This window comes from Silurus meridionalis, chromosome 19, assembly GCF_014805685.1.
Source record: "Silurus meridionalis isolate SWU-2019-XX chromosome 19, ASM1480568v1, whole genome shotgun sequence".
NCBI lineage: Eukaryota > Metazoa > Chordata > Actinopteri > Siluriformes > Siluridae > Silurus > Silurus meridionalis.
Window position 1 is genome coordinate 2145400 of NC_060902.1, and position 19737 is coordinate 2165136.

Here is a 19737-nt window from a genome sequence, read left to right on the forward strand (position 1 = left end):
TTTAGTGATGTTTGATTTGGTTATATTTATATCAAGCCTGGTAAAAATTCAACTCATAATCTTTTTTATTGTAATAAATAGATCATAAATAAAATAAATGCATACTGCTTTTACTGTTTGTGTTTAAAATATACACTGTTTCAGACTATAATAACATTTACACTTGTTCTCACTTAGCATTTATATAAGCTTATACATGTAATGTGCAGTGAAACTCTGAAACTTATATATACAATATACTCGCATTATTAAAAACAATCTTATATAATAATACAAATGAATACTATTCATAATAAGTAGTAGTAGTAGTAAGTATAACATTTTATTTAAATATTAGAGGAACAGCCCATGTAGGAAGTTTTGGAGACAAGGTGAGGGAGGTGAGATTGAGATGGTTTGGACATGTGCAGAGGAGGGACATGGGGTATATCAGTAGGAGAATGCTGATGATGGAGCCACCAGGAAGGAGGAAAAGAGGAAGACCAAGGAGGAGGTTTATGGATGTGGTGAGGGAAGACATGCAGGTAGTTGGTGTGAAAAAGGCAAATGTAGAGGACAGGGGAGTATGGAGACGGACGATCCGCTCCGAAAGCCGAAAGGAGAAAAAGAAGAAGAAGAAGGTAGTAGTAATAGTAGAAATAGTAATGGTAGTAGTGGTGGTAGTAGTAATAGCAGTAGCAGTGAGAGCAGAAGGAGTAGTAGTAATTGTAATACTAGTAGTAGAAGTAGTAGTAGTAATACTAGTAGTGGAAGTAATAGTAATGGTAGTAGTGGTGGTAGTAATAGTAATTGTAGTAGTGATGTTAGTAATAGTAATTGTAGTAGTAATAGTAGTAATAGTAAGAAAAGTTGGGGAGGATTAATAGTGGTAAAGTATTTATAGCAGTAGAAGCAGGAGGAGCAGTAGTTCTGGTAGCAGTTTTAATAGCATTTGTGTAGTAAGAGCAGTAGCATTAGTCGGAGTGGTAGAACTAACAATTGTACTGGGATTATTTTTAGTGATAATAATATCAGCTGTATTCTGTGAGTTCTTTTGACTTCCTAGTTATTCTAAGGACCTCGATGATTCGCATGAACCTGTGCCCTGTATGACTTTATCTCAACTGGCTCAAGGCTGCGCTTTGATGTGATGTTCATCTTTTACCATGAAATCTATCCAACCTGCAGGACGACAGAGGAGAAATATGAGAGCTTCCCCCTACCTCATTGGTGTTCCACCGATGTCTCTCCTTAGGCAGGGAGGAGCATTTGGGCAGGCATTCGAGCAGCTTCTTGGGCAGGTAGATTTTCAAATGTCCATGTTCATCTGGAGAAAAAAAAAAAGGTAGAGCCTTACACCTATGCTCTTAAAAAAAAAAAACATTGTGTAACCCAGTCATCTTAAGCATCACTGGGAGACATGTATAACACTAATTGTTGTTACACATCAGACCATGTTCATGAGAACATTCTGTTCTTGTTATAATTTGAAAAAAAACATGAACATCTTGTTAAAAAACGAGAAGACATGACTGGTTGAATAAAAAAAATAAAGCGCAAAACAAAAAAAAAACTGTATTGTTGTTTTTAAGCACAGAAAGGTGTGTACATCATCTCAGCCGAATCTGCAGTCTTTCCACCCCTACAAAAAAACTATAATATTTATTTTCCTACTATCTTATCATGCGAGAGTGCACGCTCAAATACATAACAAGCAAATTGGGTGACAACGCGAAAACATTTCAAGGTTATTGATAACCGTTTGAGTCAAGGGCTCAGGCTTCTTAAGGAAGTCAATGTTTAGCCCTTAGGGAGAAGGAAGTTCCACATTGCGTGCCGAGCCTGCTTATGATTAAAAAAAAAGTGCGTAACGGAGAGAGAGAGAGTGCATGTGAGACAGAAAGGGACTGGAGTGTGTCCGCTAGGAATGAATAAAGACGTTGGACATGCAAAGAAAGTGAAGCTACACATGAACATAGTGAGTCCGCTGGGGATTCGGGCTTGGCAAGCTCTCACACTTTAGGCTTAAGAACAAACAGATAACCGAGAGAGAGAGAGAGAGAGAGAGAGAGAGAGAGAGAGAGGCACCCGGTAAAGGTTAGGTGACTTGAAACTTCTATACGGGATATCTTTTTTGCTTAACCTACACGTGAAACGACGGCCGTGTGAATAATATACAAATTTCAGAGTACAAGAAACAGTCTGTTACACCGTATAATGAAATTCTTATTCTGTCAATCCTCTATGACATCAATAATCAAGTGTTTCTAATTGACCTGGATAAAAAGAAGTGGATAACATAACGTAACAGCATATGGCTACATAATCAGTTGATAAAATCTTGTTTTTTCGCTGTTATACAGACACAAACGTGTGCATGATCATTAAAGTGGTTTGATACACAATTTTTTTCTTTTTCCGAAACCGATACTTAAACCCTGAGCTTCAATCCATCCATCATTATTAAAATTTTGTCACATACATATTCATACAGAGAAGGTCATGTGGTGTTTTTTTACGACTGTCTAACAAAAGGAAAAGGATATACAGGGAGTGCAGAATTATTAGGCAAGTTGTATTTTTGAGGATTAATTTTATTTGAGGATTTAATTTGAACAACAACCATGTTCTCAATGAACACAAAAAACTCATTAATATCAAAGCTGAATATTTTTGGAAGTAGTTTTTAGTTTTAGCTATTTTAGGGGGATATCTGTGTGTGCAGGTGACTATTACTGTGCATAATTATTAGGCAACTTAACAAAAAACAAATTCATACCCATTTCAATTATTTATTTTTACCAGTGAAACCAATATAACATCTCAACATTCACAAATATACATTTCTGACATTCAAAACCAAACAAAACAAATCAGTGACCAATATAGCCACCTTTCTTTGCAAGGACACTCAAAAGCCTGCCATCCATGGATTCTGTCAGTGTTTTGATCTGTTCACCATCAACATTGCGTGCAGCAGCAACCACAGCCTCCCAGACACTGTTCAGAGAGGTGTACTGTTTTCCTCCTTGTAAATCGCACATTTGATGATGGACCACAGGTTCTCAATGGGGTTCAGATCAGGTGAACAAGGAGGCCATATCATTAGATTTTCTTCTTTTATACCCTTTCTTGCCAGCCACGCTGTGGAGTACTTGGACGTGTGTGATGGAGCATTGTCCTGCATGAAAATCATGTTTTTCTTGAAGGATGCAGACTTCTTCCTGTACCACTGCTTGAAGAAGGTGTCTTCCAGAAACTGGCAGTAGGACTGGGAGTTCAGCTTGACTCCATCCTCAACCCGAAAAGGCCCCACAAGCTCATCTTTGATGATACCAGCCCAAACCAGTACTCCACCTCCACCTTGCTGGCGCCTGAGTCGGACTGGAGCTCTCTGCCCTTTACCAATCCAGCCACGGGCCCATCCATCTGGCCCATCAAGACTCACTCTCATTTCATCAGTCCATAAAACCTTAGAAAATCAGTCTTGAGATATTTCTTGGCCCAGTCTTGACGTTTCAGCTTGTGTGTCTTGTTCAGTGGTGGTCGACTTTCTGCCTTTCTTACCTTGGCCATGTCTCTGAGTATTGCACACCTTGTGCTTTTGGGCACTCAGTGATGTTGCAGCTCTGAAATATGGCCAAACTGGTGGCAAGTGGCATCTTGGCAGCTGCACGCTTGACTTTTCTCAGTTCACGGGCAGTTATTTTGCGCCTTGGTTTTTCCACGCTTCTTGCGACCCTGTCGACTATTTTGAATGAAACGCTTGATTGTTCGATGATCACGCTTCAGAAGCTTGGCTATTTTAAGACTGCTGCATCCCTCTGCAATATATCTCACTATTTTTGACTTTTCTGAGCCTGTCAAGTCCTTCTTTTGACCCATTTTGCCAAAGGAAAGGAAGTTGCCTAATAATTATGCACACCTGATATAGGGTGTTGATGTCATTAGACCACACCCCTTCTCATTACAGAGATGCACATCACCTAATATGCTTAATTGGTAGTAGGCTTTCCAGCCTATACAGCTTGGAGTAAGACAACATGCATAACGAGGATGATGTGGTCAAAATACTCATTTGCCTAATAATTCTGCACTCCCTGTAAAGATAAAAGGAACTAAAATAAAATAAAATAATTCAAATTCATTAGATAACGTTGTTTTTTTTTTTTAACTAAACCACTTAAAAATCACTTTTATTGTGAATACGATGATGGAGTTTGTCGTATAAATATAAATTAAATAAATCGAAACAAAACCAAAAACAGTCAAAAATCTAAAAAATATATTTATTCTCTGAATCTAGTCTTTGCCATTTGTTATATCTCTAATATCCAGAATGTTTTCTCTGATAACTAAGACACTATTTGTTTTGCTGGTATTAAAATTCTAATTGATCCTGTTGCATTTAATGTTTATGCGCTTGACAAAAATTCCTTGCCAGATTTTATATTGATTTGAAAGTGTGTAGTAAGCAGGAAAGTTATATAACGGCTTTGTCCTGCAATTTATTTTGCCTGGATTGGTTTTTATACATTTTTTTTTTTTTTAGAAACTTGCATGTTCCTGAAACAACTCTAAAAAAAATGGTTCGTTAATCAATTAGCTAATTGATTAAAAAATCCATGTAGTAAAACCCACCCAAGCTCGCCAGTGTGTGATGTGCAATAGTCAGTGAGATTTAAAATGATTAACCCACACCTTAGTAACAGCACTGATGTGCATGAAGCACTTTAAAATGTACATATTTATCATATATTTTTGTTTTTCTGGTTATTGCAACTAAATACAAATATTAAATTACATGGAAAGAAAAAAATTGCTTATACTTATGCTCCTGATCTGCCCACTTGTATCATTCCTTTGCAAATCTGTTTCCATAACAAACAAAAAAGCTGTCTAGGTGCTTCGTCGGCGCAGAAGCGTTCAGCTTCACGAAGGCCAATGCAACGAGGATGATAAAAGGACAAGACAAGCATGCGACTTATTTACAGGGTAATCAAGGATAGTCTATATATCTGGCAACCTCCCATTTCTCTGCTGCCCTTGCACCCCGCTACCTTTCAGCAGGTTTGGAAGGGTGATAGACTCATTCCATGGGCTGCCATTTACTCTCATTGTACTGAATTAAAGCAAGAAGCCTTTAAATTATGCTGACACTCAAGACTGTGGCCTTAGGGACAAATTTGAATCACAGTGCCACCTCCGTCTGCCAGACACTGGCCATGGTGTCTTTCTGCCACTGGCTATGTTCCATGCTGAAGCCAACTGAACATGGTGGACGGGGACAAAAAAAAAAAAGAATGCCACAGCACCCACACAGCATGTGTACACATACACACATGCAAGAGCCAACACACACACACACACACACACACACACACACACACACACACACACACACACTGGCCAAAAGAGGTCTGAACAAGTGTCTGTATTAGTGATGACAAGACAAACTTTAAACTGGAAGGTATTTCATAATGAAGTCTCTGTATAAAAAAATATATACGTCTACCATTTGGATACGTAAGTCTTAACTACACTCAATTATGCATTAGTGAGGAAAATCTAAAATTTCGAATGCTGCCGTTGATGAAAAAAAAAACTAATTTCTTATTTAGCAAGTGTACTGGAGGCAAGTACGTGGGGACTCTACATGAATATCAATGCGTGCTCAGCACTAATGCCGGCGCAGTGTCTGCATCCAGCCCATGTCTAACTTCCATGCCTTTGAAAAACAGAGGATTGCACATTAACTCTACATCAAACCTTTCTTTCAAAATTCTGCTTAAGGTACGGTTACATGGGAAAGCATTTCGTCTGATCTGATCTCATCTCATCTCATCATATCACACATCTTTTACAACTGCAACACAATTAAAGAATCTAGTGATATAATTAGCTCATACAGTACATAAAGGTTATCCGTGTGATTATGGAAATCTGCTTTGTTTGTGGAGAGAAGGATGACGATCGAATGATCTTGCATGGATTGACATTAGGGTGAAGGATGAGAGCTCTAAATGAGGCGTTCAAGACGATGTACAAGAGCAGTTCATTCCATCATGAATCGTTATGAAGCGGTCTGAACATAAGATTTTTCCACCAGATGGTGAGGTACAGCATGGTATGCTCACTCAGTACTATCATAGGGAACGTTCTATGCATGACAATTAATCTGCAGACTTCCCTAAAGATTTTTTAAACCATATTTAACATGTGAAATAATGATTTTAAATTCCAACTTTAACATGTTACAATCTATGATGTTTTCCATGTGTTTAGTCGCAAGGAAGGGCCGCTGAACTGTCATGGCAACCGCTGCCTCACAACGTAACAACCAATCACAGCTGTGCAGATCTTTTGGCCTTGTCCTCATTGATACGTTTTAGTTTGAAAATGCATATTTTTCTCTCGGTTTTTTTTTTTTTTTTTTGGCCCACGTTTCGTTCATGCGCAGTACAGGGACGTGAGCGTTTTCAGACGTTTCAGTTTGAATTAGCGACTTTACAAGGAAACGGTTGAAAGTGAAAATGTGGACACGAAAATACCGTTTTCCAAAGAATCAAATATATATATTTTTTAGAAATTTCTAATTTTATATTTTAGAAAAACAAATAGGGAAATAGTATGGAAACGTTATACAGTCAACCCCTGAAAATTTGCGGTTTGGAAAATTTGCAGGTTCTCATTAGGGACATAACTAACTCCACAGGGGGATCGAATGTTCAGGAATAAAATTTTCTACTCTGTTTTCACTAACAAATGTAATAAATTTTTAAAACACATTTTTGTATTAAACACAGGGTTCCTGTGCATTTTGGAAAAGTATGAAAAAATATATAATTTGATTTGAGTGATTATCAGTCTGGATTTGCATGGAAAAAAACCTACAGACCATTTAAAAATTGTAGAGTGGTCCCCCAAAACTCACAGGGGTTATGTTCTAAGACCCTCGTGAGTTCCGAAAATCTGCGGATTTTGGACGCACCCCCGCGGGCCCTATTCTACCTTAGTGAATTTATCTAGACATTTTGTTACTTTAACTCAGATTCAATTTTTACACCCAAACATACATTGACAAGCCAAAAAAAGAAACTACATTTAAAAGATTTTTTATTATTAATCATAAATTAATCTCATGAGTAAAGCGTCTGTCCGTTCTGGGCTAAAAACGGCAGGACTCTGTTCTCCTGTACATCCCCTCTGAGGATTACCGTAAATCCGCCTTCCGTAATGACTTTGCACTGTTTGCATGTGCAGCTTGGCTGGAAACCAGCTTTCTGTCATGGTAACTGTATTAAAAAGGAGAAGAATGGACACGGTGACTTCCAAAAGTCATCAGTGCTGAGTCAGGGTTTTTTTTTTTTCTTTCTTTGATAAAAGCCATTACTTTTTCCATTCCATCTTCAGGGGCTGATGGACGTTTTCTGACGCCATGTTTGCAAATAAGGATTTCTGCTGCTTCTCCTGTCATAAGTACTTTGTTATAGTGTTTGTCAGAGTATGGACTGTCCTCTGCTGACTTTCGGTGTTCTTTTTCAATTGTTTTTCGAGTTATCAACTATTACGGTGCATAATGGTTTGGACGGCCAATTTAGAGAGACAAGAGTAAAAGGGCGAGGCATTTACAAGATCTTTTCCTTTATTCTCTCGTTATGTAGCAGGTTTGCAGTACTGAAATAGCCGTCATTTCCATGTGAATCGCTAAATAGTGTGTACTCTAAGCCCTGTGACTGTAAGGATGGTATAAATATCATCTGACAGGACCAGAGTGAAACTTGCAGGGAAGTAAAGAGCAAAACTGCATCACTTTACTATGACTATATGTCTGTGAAATAATGAAAGTTTCTTAAAGGACACCTATTTTTCTGGATTAAATATCAATTTTTTTATTTTTAGAATATAAAATAGTGGACACGCATAAAAAACTACTCGTATTAATCTGATTTGGCAAACAGGGAGATAAGTTCCACTCAAAAAGAAGCAAAAATAGATTTTTCATATGATTTTATGCAGTAGACTAGTTTTGTCAGGTCATTACAGTACCTTCCTACTGCATTAAAAGAAAATCACTGCCACCTTCGAGGTACATCCTGATACAGGAAATATGCCAGTATTCAAACTGGAAACTTTGGAAATTACTGCACTCTTTTAGTGGGATTCAAGGAGATGTGTTTACACCGGATAAAGCCATGTTTAATATATATATATATATATATATATATATATATATATATATATATATATATATATATATATAGTTTTTTTCAGAGCAGCTCTCTAATATATTCTTATATCTGTAAAACTGTCATACCTACATTAAAAGCTGAAAGAATCGAACCCCATGAGTGAGATAGCTGTCAGTTAATTAGAAAACTTTCTACAATAAAGAAAGCAAGAAAATGCTGGGGCAAGCAGCACTTAATGCTCCCAATACAGATATTAAAGAGTATCTGGGGAAATTTAGGATTTTTTTTTTTTCCAAATAAATTTAATGTGACAGAAATAAAGGCTCATTGCACAGCAGCTCCAGGCAGCCAGGGAAAGGGTTGGGGCTGCATGTTAATTTATCACAGAGCTGATAAACTTCAACTAATCTCACTCGTATTAGTCAGGTTGGAGTTGAGATGCTTATTAAAGAGCGGCTGGGCGAAGAGTGCTTCTTTTTTTTAATAATTTTTTTGCTCTTTGCTTTGTGCGTTGTGGGACTGTACGGGACTCGGGCCTACGCTTAAAAACCTCGGTCCTAGACATCAAACATCTCCTACACATTTATTCCCCCACGTACATGCAGGTTACATAAATACCAGTAGTGTAGTTGTCTATATGGTAATTTCACAAGGACGAAAGGTGAACATGCAGACGCTGCTAAGTCACACCCACAATATGTTATCTAATGGTGAGCCAAATGGAGACATAGAGATAATAGTGCAAATACACCCCCGCACACACTTGCTCACACACACACACACACACACACACACACACACACACACACACACACACAAGCGTACTGTAGATCCTGTAATTTGTCATCCCTCTGAAAAGCTACGACGTGTATTACTATAATTCAGTGACAGTCATAGTAGAAGAGGGTTGAAGTTACAATCAAGAGTGTGCGCTGAAGCATGAAGCATATTAGCATACAAGGGCTTGGCTCCACTAGCTTGATCCACAGAGCTGCTGAATAAATTATGAAAATATCTAAACGAATTTGACCAAATAATGCAGTTTATATTCTCAACTGCGAGATCAAATAAACCACCCGGAGCTGCGAACAATAAAATGTCAATCGAATTACAAAATGACTCGAAGCCTCGGACTCTGGCGAAATTGATTTAGTACCGAATTCTTTCTGGTTTCGACTGAATTAGGGCTAAAAATAGACTGTCTGAGGATCAAGGATGATGGAAGGTATCTTAGGAAAGGAAGCAGAATCATGAAACCTACAGCCTGGTCTGTGTCCGGGTCTTGTAGTGTTAGAAGACTCTGGATGTGGGTGCTAATCTGGGATTTATCAGATGTCAGGCTTGTGTGATTTACTGTATGTGTCATGGCAGGCTGAACAGGCATCACTCCAGATAGCTGAGGAATAAAGAGGGCTGACAAAGGAGGGGGGAAAAAACGATCCTGGATCAATAGTGCTCTTCTGCTCTGCCTTTGTGTCATGGGATGCTCTTTTAAAAAAAATTGGCTCTGATATGCATCGTGAGGAAGGCTCCTAAAAAACTGGAGAAATAAACCAAGAATGATAAAATGTTTGACTGAGAGCCTTATGGTATTGCGGTTGTCCCAAAAAAAAAAAAACAGAATATATAGTAAAAATGATAGTTGCTAGATTTTCTTCTCACTGGGCATCATTGCTTGCATTAACTTACACGAAACATAAAATAAAATGCCCTGCAGATTAACATGAGTGCACGAGTCCTTACAGGCAGAACCATGACATTGTTTTGGAGTGCTTTTGTGCTGCAGGTCATGCTGGTCAGTTTCAATTTCAGTTTATCCGCCTGTTCCGAGATCAATACCAATCAAAGCAGTGATTGCTCTATTGTTCTCTGTAATAATACTGCTCCTTTATTGACTCCGTCCTCCATTACCATCAGTGACCGCATCTGCGTCTTTCAATACATCACGCTCCGGATAACTATCTGGCAGTTGAGTGGAGGATGTCTTGTTTACAGTTGTGCGGCTTAAATGCTAAATTTAACCGTTGAAAAAAACATCAACATCGTCTCCTGAGACGATTACGAACCTAGAGGCCTTCTTTGTTTTTCCTTCTGATGCTGCACTGATCAAAATGGGGTGCGACACCTGGTTCCAGAGATGCATGATTCTCCACCAAAGAAAATGCATTAAACGTGCATGCTCTGGGGGTGGCAAAGTTTTACATAAGTGGTATAGCAGAAATTAATTGCAATATCTTTTAGGAGACAGTGACAGAAATTGTGCGTGCACGTGGGTACACGCAAAGCATAAGTTAGAGAAACGTGAGCATGCCTTGATACCACTGTGCAGTTTCGGTTTCGGTACGTTAGCTCATGCAGGAAAAGCTGCTTACTTGGCCGTGCAAGGGCAAAGACGGGGTACCATTCGGACAAGAAGTAAATCCAGGCAGCGTTCAGTAACGGAGGCATTCATCAAGACAGGAGATATGAGAATGCTCAAATACACATGGAGTCAATCATGCAAATGAGTGTATGAATACAAATGGATAAAGAGCTAAGCTATGCATACAAAATGCACTTTAGACTGCCGGCGAACAATCCGTCCTCTCACCTCTCTCTCTTTCTCTAGCTTTGCTTTCAAAGCATTTTATGACATGCATTGACTTTGTATCATGGGCTTTCTGATTCTTCCATTAACTTGTACAAAATTTGTCCATTTAAATCAATTGTTTCTCTTACAGATCTACAGTAACACATCCATAAATAGTCTAGAAATCTAAACCCAAAAGATACGAGTAGTTAATAATTTGAAGTAAAAAACTGCAGTGTGCTTGTAGGAGACAAAATCTTTATATTGTTCAAGTCGGCCTATTCCAAACAGCTCTGAACTTTGCACACAAAAACGCAGAGCTATGCGGCCTCTCTTTTCTCACGTTTCGTGTAAAACGTTTTGCCATGTCATTTGTTTCTTTCGGCTTTGAATAAATCTTTCGATTATTCTATGTGTCTCAATTAATACACTGTTCCATCAATTTGTGTAATCTGTGAGGCAAAGAGTTTTCTATTAATTGTTACAGCATTTTGGGAGTCACAGCTGATGAACTGTTCCAGAAATGGGATTTTGGGTTTGATGCAAGAAGAAGCAAAATGAATGTTCTGTCACCCTTGTGAAAAAAAGAAAAAGATTTGACTTCTCTGTCTCCATGGTCTTGCTTCATCTTGTCTCATGACTATTCCAGGAGAATATGTGAATTATATGTATACATAGATATACATTTTATATATATATATATATATATATATATATATATATATATATATATATATATATATATATATATATAACGCAATTTTGTCTAGAGCATCTTAAGAAATCTATCAAAGTGCTCCAAGGAAGGAACAGTGGTGAATCGGCGACAGGATCATGGGCGGCCGAGGCTCATTGATGCAGGAAGGGAAGGAAGGCTGGTCTGTGTGGTCCGATCCAACAGACGAGCTCCTGAAGCTCAAACTGCTGAAGATGTTTATGCTGTGGATGATCGATTGGTCAGAACTAATATATATATTGATCCCCCATAATTGTGAATGCATTTGGATTTCTAATGGGACAATAGAAGCTCAGGATTCTTTAGTTATCCAACACTGATGCCTAAATTGAATAAACTACAGGCCTCTGATCAGGGTTTTGTTTCAGTGCCATAGATCACAATAAAGTGCCAGTGGCAAACAAAGCATGATTAGTGAACGGTTTTTGGGAAGTGAACAAAGAAACGGCTGTACCGATGGAGTCTTAGTAATACTTCTGAATTGGAAGCTTGACAAACAGAGCCTTAGTGGCTTAAACACCAACACAGCGAGCAACGCAGAAGAACGTGTATCTAACTAGACCACTAATTATGCTGCAGAGCTTGTTAACAACTAGCCAGAGGAACCTTTAGCCATTTGGCTGCTGTTTAAAGGAGGGACTTTTGGAAACAGTTCGATCACATTAAAAACCGCTGGATTAAAGAAATTGAGCTGAAAACAAACAAAAAATATATATAAAATGGTGGTTTCTTTATTTGACATTCTTGGAAAGTGAATGAGTAAACACACACACACACACACACACACACACACACACACACACGATGCCTGGGCTCGGCTCAGAGTGTGCTGTGTGTTGATTAGGCATGACAATGAGCCGCTGCCTCCAAAAATATGCTGCACGTTCCGGTGCACCATGGCCATGCATGAATAAACATGATCTGTAATGAAGCTGAATGACAATGAAGCCCTCGCTTAAAAAAAAATAAAAAATAAAATAAAAAAAGATCCACCAAGAGAGTCCTCGCCTATTTCCTCTCTCAAAAAAAAGAAAGAAAGAAAGAAGAAAAAGAAGTCACCCACAAAGCCATAGATCACTGGGTTATTTTGAATACAGCTCCTGCAAAATGGGGACTCGTTTTCATCGATTTGGTTCCATGAGCTGAATGCTACACTCGGGTAAACGTATTACACTTACATCTGTTCAAATCTATTACACCTATCTACTTCTTTCTTTCTTGTCTATGGGGTAATTATGGCGTGATTTTAACATTTACTTCGCTGGTTAGGAGAGAAACATTAGCGGGTTTTGCTGAGCAGCCTCTACATGCAAGGCTGGCTTCACGGTTGCGTGATGTTGCTACGTTGAAATGGAGAAATTAGTGCAATGCATGAACGGGCAAGAATGAGTGTCATTTTGATGGTTCTTCCAGGGATGCAGTGTGGATGTGAGCCAGCTCTCTTACTGTTGGTGTCTGTGTCATCTCGGACACCCTTAGTAGCAGCCTGGCTGGCGTAGCTGACGGAAGTTCTGTACATTCGATCAGCTTTACGAATTCTCTTCAGTCCTATGGGCGGCACAGCGGGGAGGGAAGAATGAAGGGAGGATCTCTAAGTACAAACATTTTATTTTCTTGGCTTCTTGTACGCTTTAATGTTGGTTTTTTTTGTCACTTGGTTATGCTTGAAGCCATTGGTTTAAATATTTTAGTCATGCAGAAAAGTTCATCCAGAGATGTTTGAGATGTTCAAAAACATTTTTTTTTTAAATAATGTAGACACACAAATACCAAGTATCTACAGATGTCTTATTTTCCCCCCATACAACTATTTTGCAGTCGTACATCAGCAATTACTCATAAAATATTTTGCACACCAGAAGAACCATCCTGAAGACCATTCACCGAACCCGCAATGAAAATTTGCATGTCACGTTTTTTAATTTTGCACCATTCTAATACGCTCATCTGAATGGTGACAGCTTGACATTTCAACACGGACAAATTGATTAATCTTTTTGCTCTTTTGGGAAATAATAAATGTTCCGTTTCCCTATTTTGCACTTCAAAAAAAATTATGTTAAATAATAAAAAAAATCCTGGAGAAGATATTCTCCAACCTGTCTGACTCCAAAAGTGTTTTCTTAATCTTCAGAAAAGTGAGACGTGGCATTGCACGACTATCGCACAAGGTTGTGTACAACTAAAGCTTGGTTGTGGTTGCAAAGGTCAGAAGGTTCTCGATATAATACGACGGATTATAGGATGATATATAAACACACAATATGGTAGGATTCTATAAGCGGAAGCTGTTTGATGTAAAGAAAAAGGCATGAGGATGATTTATATCAACACCAAAAAATATACAAGATCATAGATCATAAATCGCCAGACTGTGCATAATGAGATGGTCAGATGTTAAAGTGGATAAAAATAGATTAATGAAGGTTCAAAGATTGGCCAATGGACAGACGACAAACACAACTGTACAGAAAGTGATAAAAAAAGAAATTCATTTCCTTCCACTTGCCATCCAACATAGCAAGAAATCTGACCGACAAGCATCTTGATCTCACTTTGATTTCAATCTCAGCCACATGACTGCATTCTGTCGCCTGGATTCGCTTCTCCGTCATCGCCTTCGCAACCGCATTATCTAATCTTTACACTTCCTAATTCTAAATACAATGTGTGATCGATTTTAACCTCCACAAACACTGTAACCTAATGAGATAACACTGTTTACAAGTGCCTCTTTTCTTTTTTTTACATGACGTGAGAGTCCTACTTTCAGCTTTCCTCTGGTGGCATTTGGGGTGGAAGGGTTTTTGGTTGAGATTTTTGTGAGAGAGCTTAAAGCTGCAATGCTCAAACAACAGAGGCCTGCCTACCTGCCTGCTTTCCACTATCCTGATTGGTCAGCTCTCTGCAGCTCTAAAGCGTTACGTCAGAATCTGGGCAGCTGATATTATTTATCTGCTAATTAGATCGGCCAGCTCGTTCTTGTCTTTTCACTTCAAGGGTAATAAGACCTAACCTAGACTACATAAAACCAGCAAGGTACTAGCAGCCTCATTTATCTTGCTTAGCTAACAAGAAAACTGTGACTAGTAGACTCTGAATGCGAGACTCATGGTAATGTTCTGTTAATTCTGACCTGGGAACATTTTTTTCTTTAAAAAAAAACAAAACAATAAAAATTATATTTTGCTCTAAGCAAAAAATTGTAATTTTCTAAGTGAAAATTTTTAGGGCAATGTTACATTATTTAACAACACAGCAGGAACTGTTACTACAATATTTTAAAAGAAACTACACAAAAAAAATCATTCTCTTTGATCAGACGCTGAAGATTCTTTTTAATTTTTACACTACGATTTCACACTGCAAATGACAGTATGAGTTTCACGTGTCTGTATAAATGTTTTGTTTTTTTACATATCTTTATTTATTTTATTTATTTATTACTTTAATAAACGTATAACGTATAGGTTAGATACATTTATTATTTTTAATGTATATACTTTATACTCAAAGTATAAGTTTGACATTGAAAATACTACTGTTGTACGTCACTTGATTCTGTTATCAAACTCCAAATACTGTAGAAACCCTTCTGTTGGCAGGAAGGAAAATCAGGAAAGTTTTACAAACACTAAAAGAATCAGCTTGCCAAACAAACCCGGCTGTTATAAGACGTAATCGATCTATTTTGTACAAACGTCCCCCTTTTCAAACTTCCCTGTTGGAAGCGGTCCATGAAATCATCTCTGAGAACGAGTACGACTTTTTTTTTATAACACAGAGAGAAAGCGAGAGTGCAGAAGATAGATAGAAAGAGAGAGAGAAAGAGGAAGAGAGAGAAGCTGAGCGAGCAGCCATCTTTTAATCCATAGCAGCCTCACTAAATTCAATTAGCTGAACAAAATTGCAGAGCTGATTCACCCAGCACAATTTAAAGGCTGCGCCGGTTATATCCAAGAGATGAGAATCTGATAAGTTTGCTATCAACAGTGGCTGCTGTTTATCAACCTCAGCCGCTGATCGCACTTCCCAGGAGTTCGTCTTTACACAACAGCAACTGCCTCAAGATTTCGCCTGGCTGATAGTGATGCAGGATGTTGGATATTTATGTATATATATATATATATATATATATATATATATATATATATATATATAAAATGGTATGTCCTTAATGTCTTCTTAATTCCCATCTTGGGAAAGAGGCCAGCTGTGTATCTGAGTGTGAAGAACAAAACCAGTGACAGTGAGGGAAGTTTCTCAGGCCGTGATACGTTCAAGAACAAAACTCTTAACAAATCATCAAAGGGATAAAGAAGCTGCAAGGTAACATCTCCAGCCTCTTTTTTTCAAGGACCTCTGGAGAGTAAGCTTCCTGTGTAAGAACTGTGATATATCCGTAGAACAAAAAAGACCAGAAGGTCCAGGAAACAAGGTGCGAGAAAGAAAAAAAAACGACTGACAGATACAAATGCATGACACAGTTTCCTCCTGCTGAGGTCAAAACAGGTCTGTTCTTGGTAAAAAAGAAGAAGAAGAAAAAGATTGCTCTGACACGTTTTCCCATGGGTGCAAGGGATTGTTATCAAGCATAGGTATTGTATAGATATGTCTTTATGTCTCACCAGAGCTATAAATCATCAAACAAGTTTTTGGTTGACATTGCTAATCATCGTTCAAGACGAGAAACTCTGGATGCGAGATACACGCGAATAGGAGGAAACTCTTTACGAAAACCTTATCGAGACTGGGTTTGCTCCATTGGAGCATTCCACAACATGTACATACGTGTGTGTGTGTGTGTGTGTGTGTGTGTGTGTGTTTGCGCGTTTGCATTGCTATGGATTCGAACACGGCTAAACATCGCCCCCTGGTGGAGCTCTCCAACCCAGACTCCTAGATGGATGGCACTTGAAAATGAAGCACTTCCTAAAGGTCTGAATGTGAACAAAAAAAATCAAGGCAGGAACCGAATAAACATCTCCCAACCTCTCTGATCATTTCAACCAAAAACATCTTTATGTACACATGATTGATAATGATCTATTTCAGACCCGTGGATAAATTAGAGCTTAGTTCATTATATAGTATATACACATATACACATATATATACATATATAATCTCTAAAGCTATAAATAGTCTCATTTTTCAGCACAAGAATGATTTGCTTTGTCTCCATCTCGTGGTGGTTTTAACCTCGAAAAAATTAATAACAAATTTAAATAAAAATGTATAATTATTTCTAAATTAATATATATTTACTTTCACCTAAATAATAAAGATCCGGAGTTTAATAAATAAACGACGACGAAACGGCATAATATTCGTGATATTATAATATTATTACATATAAAAATGATCATATTTAGATTAATATCATACTCCGCGGTTCAGGTGGAATCTTGTGTTAGCTTAGCATAGTTTCTGAGGATTTTTCCTCACAGTCAATTCCCGTTACAGTAAATACAGCCGTAAACTCGTTGGAAAACTCGCCTCAGGTTTCATTTCGGATTGCAGACAAACAAATAAACAAAACGAATTAAATAATAAACGAGAGATCCTACCTTTCATTTTGGTGCCTCGTCACTTCTCAGGAAGGTTTTAGGTTTTTTTTTTGGTTTTTTGGGGTTTATATTTTTTCTCACTCACTCGCGCGCGCTCCTTCTCCTTCCACCCAATCCAACGTAAAACGCGCGCGGCTGCTTCGCTCTCTAACAGTCTCGCGCTCCCTCTCCGTCTCTCTCTCTCTCTCTCTCTTTCTCCGTCTCTCTCTCTCTCTCTCTCTTGTTCTCCGTCTAGCGCGCGCACGCTCTCTCTCTCTCTCTCTCTCTCTCTCTCTCTCTCTATCTCGCGCGCTCTCTTTCCATCTCTCTCTATGTCGCGCGCGCAACCGTCAGCTAGGTCTGAACATTTTAAACAGATTTTCTAACCGCCATGAGGGAAGAAAAGAAGAAGAAGAAGAAAAGAAGAAAATCGACAAACCAACAAACGATGGTCTGATTTCAAAACAAGAAGAAGAAGAAGAAGACCTAACTACTGTGTCACAGATGTAGATGAAGGACGGGGATTCAGTGAGGAGTTTTGAGCACATCAGCACATCACCTCACATTACAACCTACATAAGCAGGAACATGAGGAACAGTTTCACTTTAGGTGCTCCTGTCTTCTCCTCTCATTTCATCTCCACTCACCTCCTTCCCTCTCCTCCTCTAATATCGTCTCTTTGTCTCTCCTCATGTCTCATCTCATCTTATCAATTCTCTCCTGTCTCCTCATCTCCTCTCCTCATTTCTCCTCTTCTCATTACTACACTTATTTCCCCCTAGTTTGCTCTCCTGCCTTCTCTTCTCCTCGCCTTTCATCTCTTTTCTTCTCATCTTATCTATTCTCCTCATTTCTTCTCTCCTTTCATCTCATCTACCTATTTTTCCTCTTTTCTCTACCCTCTCTCCAGATTTCACCTCTCACCTCCTTTCATCTTCTCTCAATTTCTTATTTCTCCTCACATCTCCTCTACTAATTTCTCATCTCCTCTGATCTCCTCTCCCAATTTCTCATCTAATTTCCTCTCCTCATTTCTCCTCTCGTGTCCTCTCCTTCCCTCGTTTCCCCTTCCCATTCTCAGGTGAGAAGACCAGAAGGAGAAAGATGAGATGCGATGAGGATGATGATGAGGATGAAGGGTGGCGGTGTGAAGGAATCCCGCTCCACATCATAAGCGAGGTCATTTCATTCCCGGTTTTACACACACACACACACACACACACACACACACACACACACACACACACACACACACACACACACACGCGGAGTAATACCCTCTGTTTAATCACCCTCACACACCGTTTCCCAACACGCTTTCGCTTTCATCGCTTCTTCCCTCTGTTCATTCCTCAAACCACCAAGAACACAAATGATGATAATAACACACACACACACACACACACACACACACACGATTGACTTTCTTTTTTTTTGTTAATGAGCACAACTCCTGCTTTCATCTCCTCCACATGGAGGAAGCTGTGAAAGCTGTAGGAGCTGAGGAAGCTGTGGAAGCTCCAGCCCTGAGCAGGACCTGAACCTCAGCTCAGCGTTTCAGCTTTTTTTCCGCGATGAAGCGCAAAATATCACGCGCTCCGTCCTCCGTCACGTCCTCCCTTAACGGAAATCTGATCAGCCACGAGCGCGTCGGAAATACGGCACAGAAAAATCCATCATCCTCATCATCACCATCACCACCACCACCATCATCATCATCATCGGCATCCCGATAATAATAATAATCCGGTTTATTCTCCTCTCTTACCTTCCGGCTTGTTTTCGGCAGCCATTTCCCGTCCGCGCGCCACATCCTCCTCCTCCTCCTCCTCTTCCTCCTCCTCCTCGCGATCGGTATGGAAGGAGGGGGTGGGGGGTGGGGGGCGTTTTGACTACCATGCGCGTTCACGAGGAAGCACGGGGGTCGGGGACGCGCACGATTACAGGCGAGCCCCCCAAAGCCATCTTGTTTTCTATTGGTGGAAAAAAAAAAAAGGTAAAACGTGCAATAGGTGACAATCAATCAATCAATCAATCAATCAATCAATCAATCAATCAATAACCAAACAAACAAACAAACAAATAATATGATACTAATATTAGATTAACACAATTATTTGGAAATATTCTTTTTAATCCAATGAAAAATATAAATTATTAATCATAATTAATAGAAAATATATATATATATATATATATATATATATATATATATATATATATATATATATATATATATATTTTTTTTTTTTAACATCCAATAAATACTTATACTAATATTAAATTAGCTCTTATAATTTATGCATAATTAATAAAAATATTATTTGAATCATGATTATATTAGGTAATCACAATTAATATTTCATTTTTTTGTAAAATGTATCGGATAAATAATTAAACATTTATTAGAATAACATATTTATTCATAATATTTGCAAAATAAATAAATTAACAATTAAAGAATTTAGAAATATGTATATGATAAACCTTCAAATAAAAATTATTATTATTATTATTATTATTATTATTATTATTATTATTATTAATAAAAATAAAACTACGTCGAAAATATATGATTGATGAAACTTCATTAGTTATGTATGCATGCATTTTAAAATTCAGTTTTAATGTTATTTACTTTCTAACTTATTAATAAGTAAATAACATTAAAACTGAATTTTAAAATACATGCATTATTAAGTATTATGCCA

At 38.2% G+C, this 19737-nt stretch overlaps 1 protein-coding gene across 12 annotated transcripts in view; it reads right to left on the reverse strand.

Moving 5' to 3' along the window:
• Positions 1-18855, reverse strand: part of LOC124402193 (calmodulin-binding transcription activator 1-like) — a 261909-nt gene extending 243054 nt beyond the window's left edge. For 9 of the 12 annotated variants that reach the window (XM_046875023.1, XM_046875025.1, XM_046875021.1 and 6 more), the window contains exons 1-3: positions 18795-18855; positions 12923-13024; positions 1203-1306 (exon numbers count right to left, since the gene is read on the reverse strand). In XM_046875023.1, the coding sequence (XP_046730979.1) occupies positions 1203-1306; positions 12923-13024; positions 18795-18819 (231 nt within the window). In that variant the 5' untranslated portion in view covers positions 18820-18855. Of the gene's footprint in view, positions 1-1202; positions 1307-12922; positions 13025-17046; positions 17181-18794 lie in introns of those variants that run through there. The other 3 variants (XM_046875016.1, XM_046875019.1, XM_046875020.1) reach the window with 3 other exon arrangements.
• Between the last annotated feature and the right edge of the window lie 882 nt (positions 18856-19737).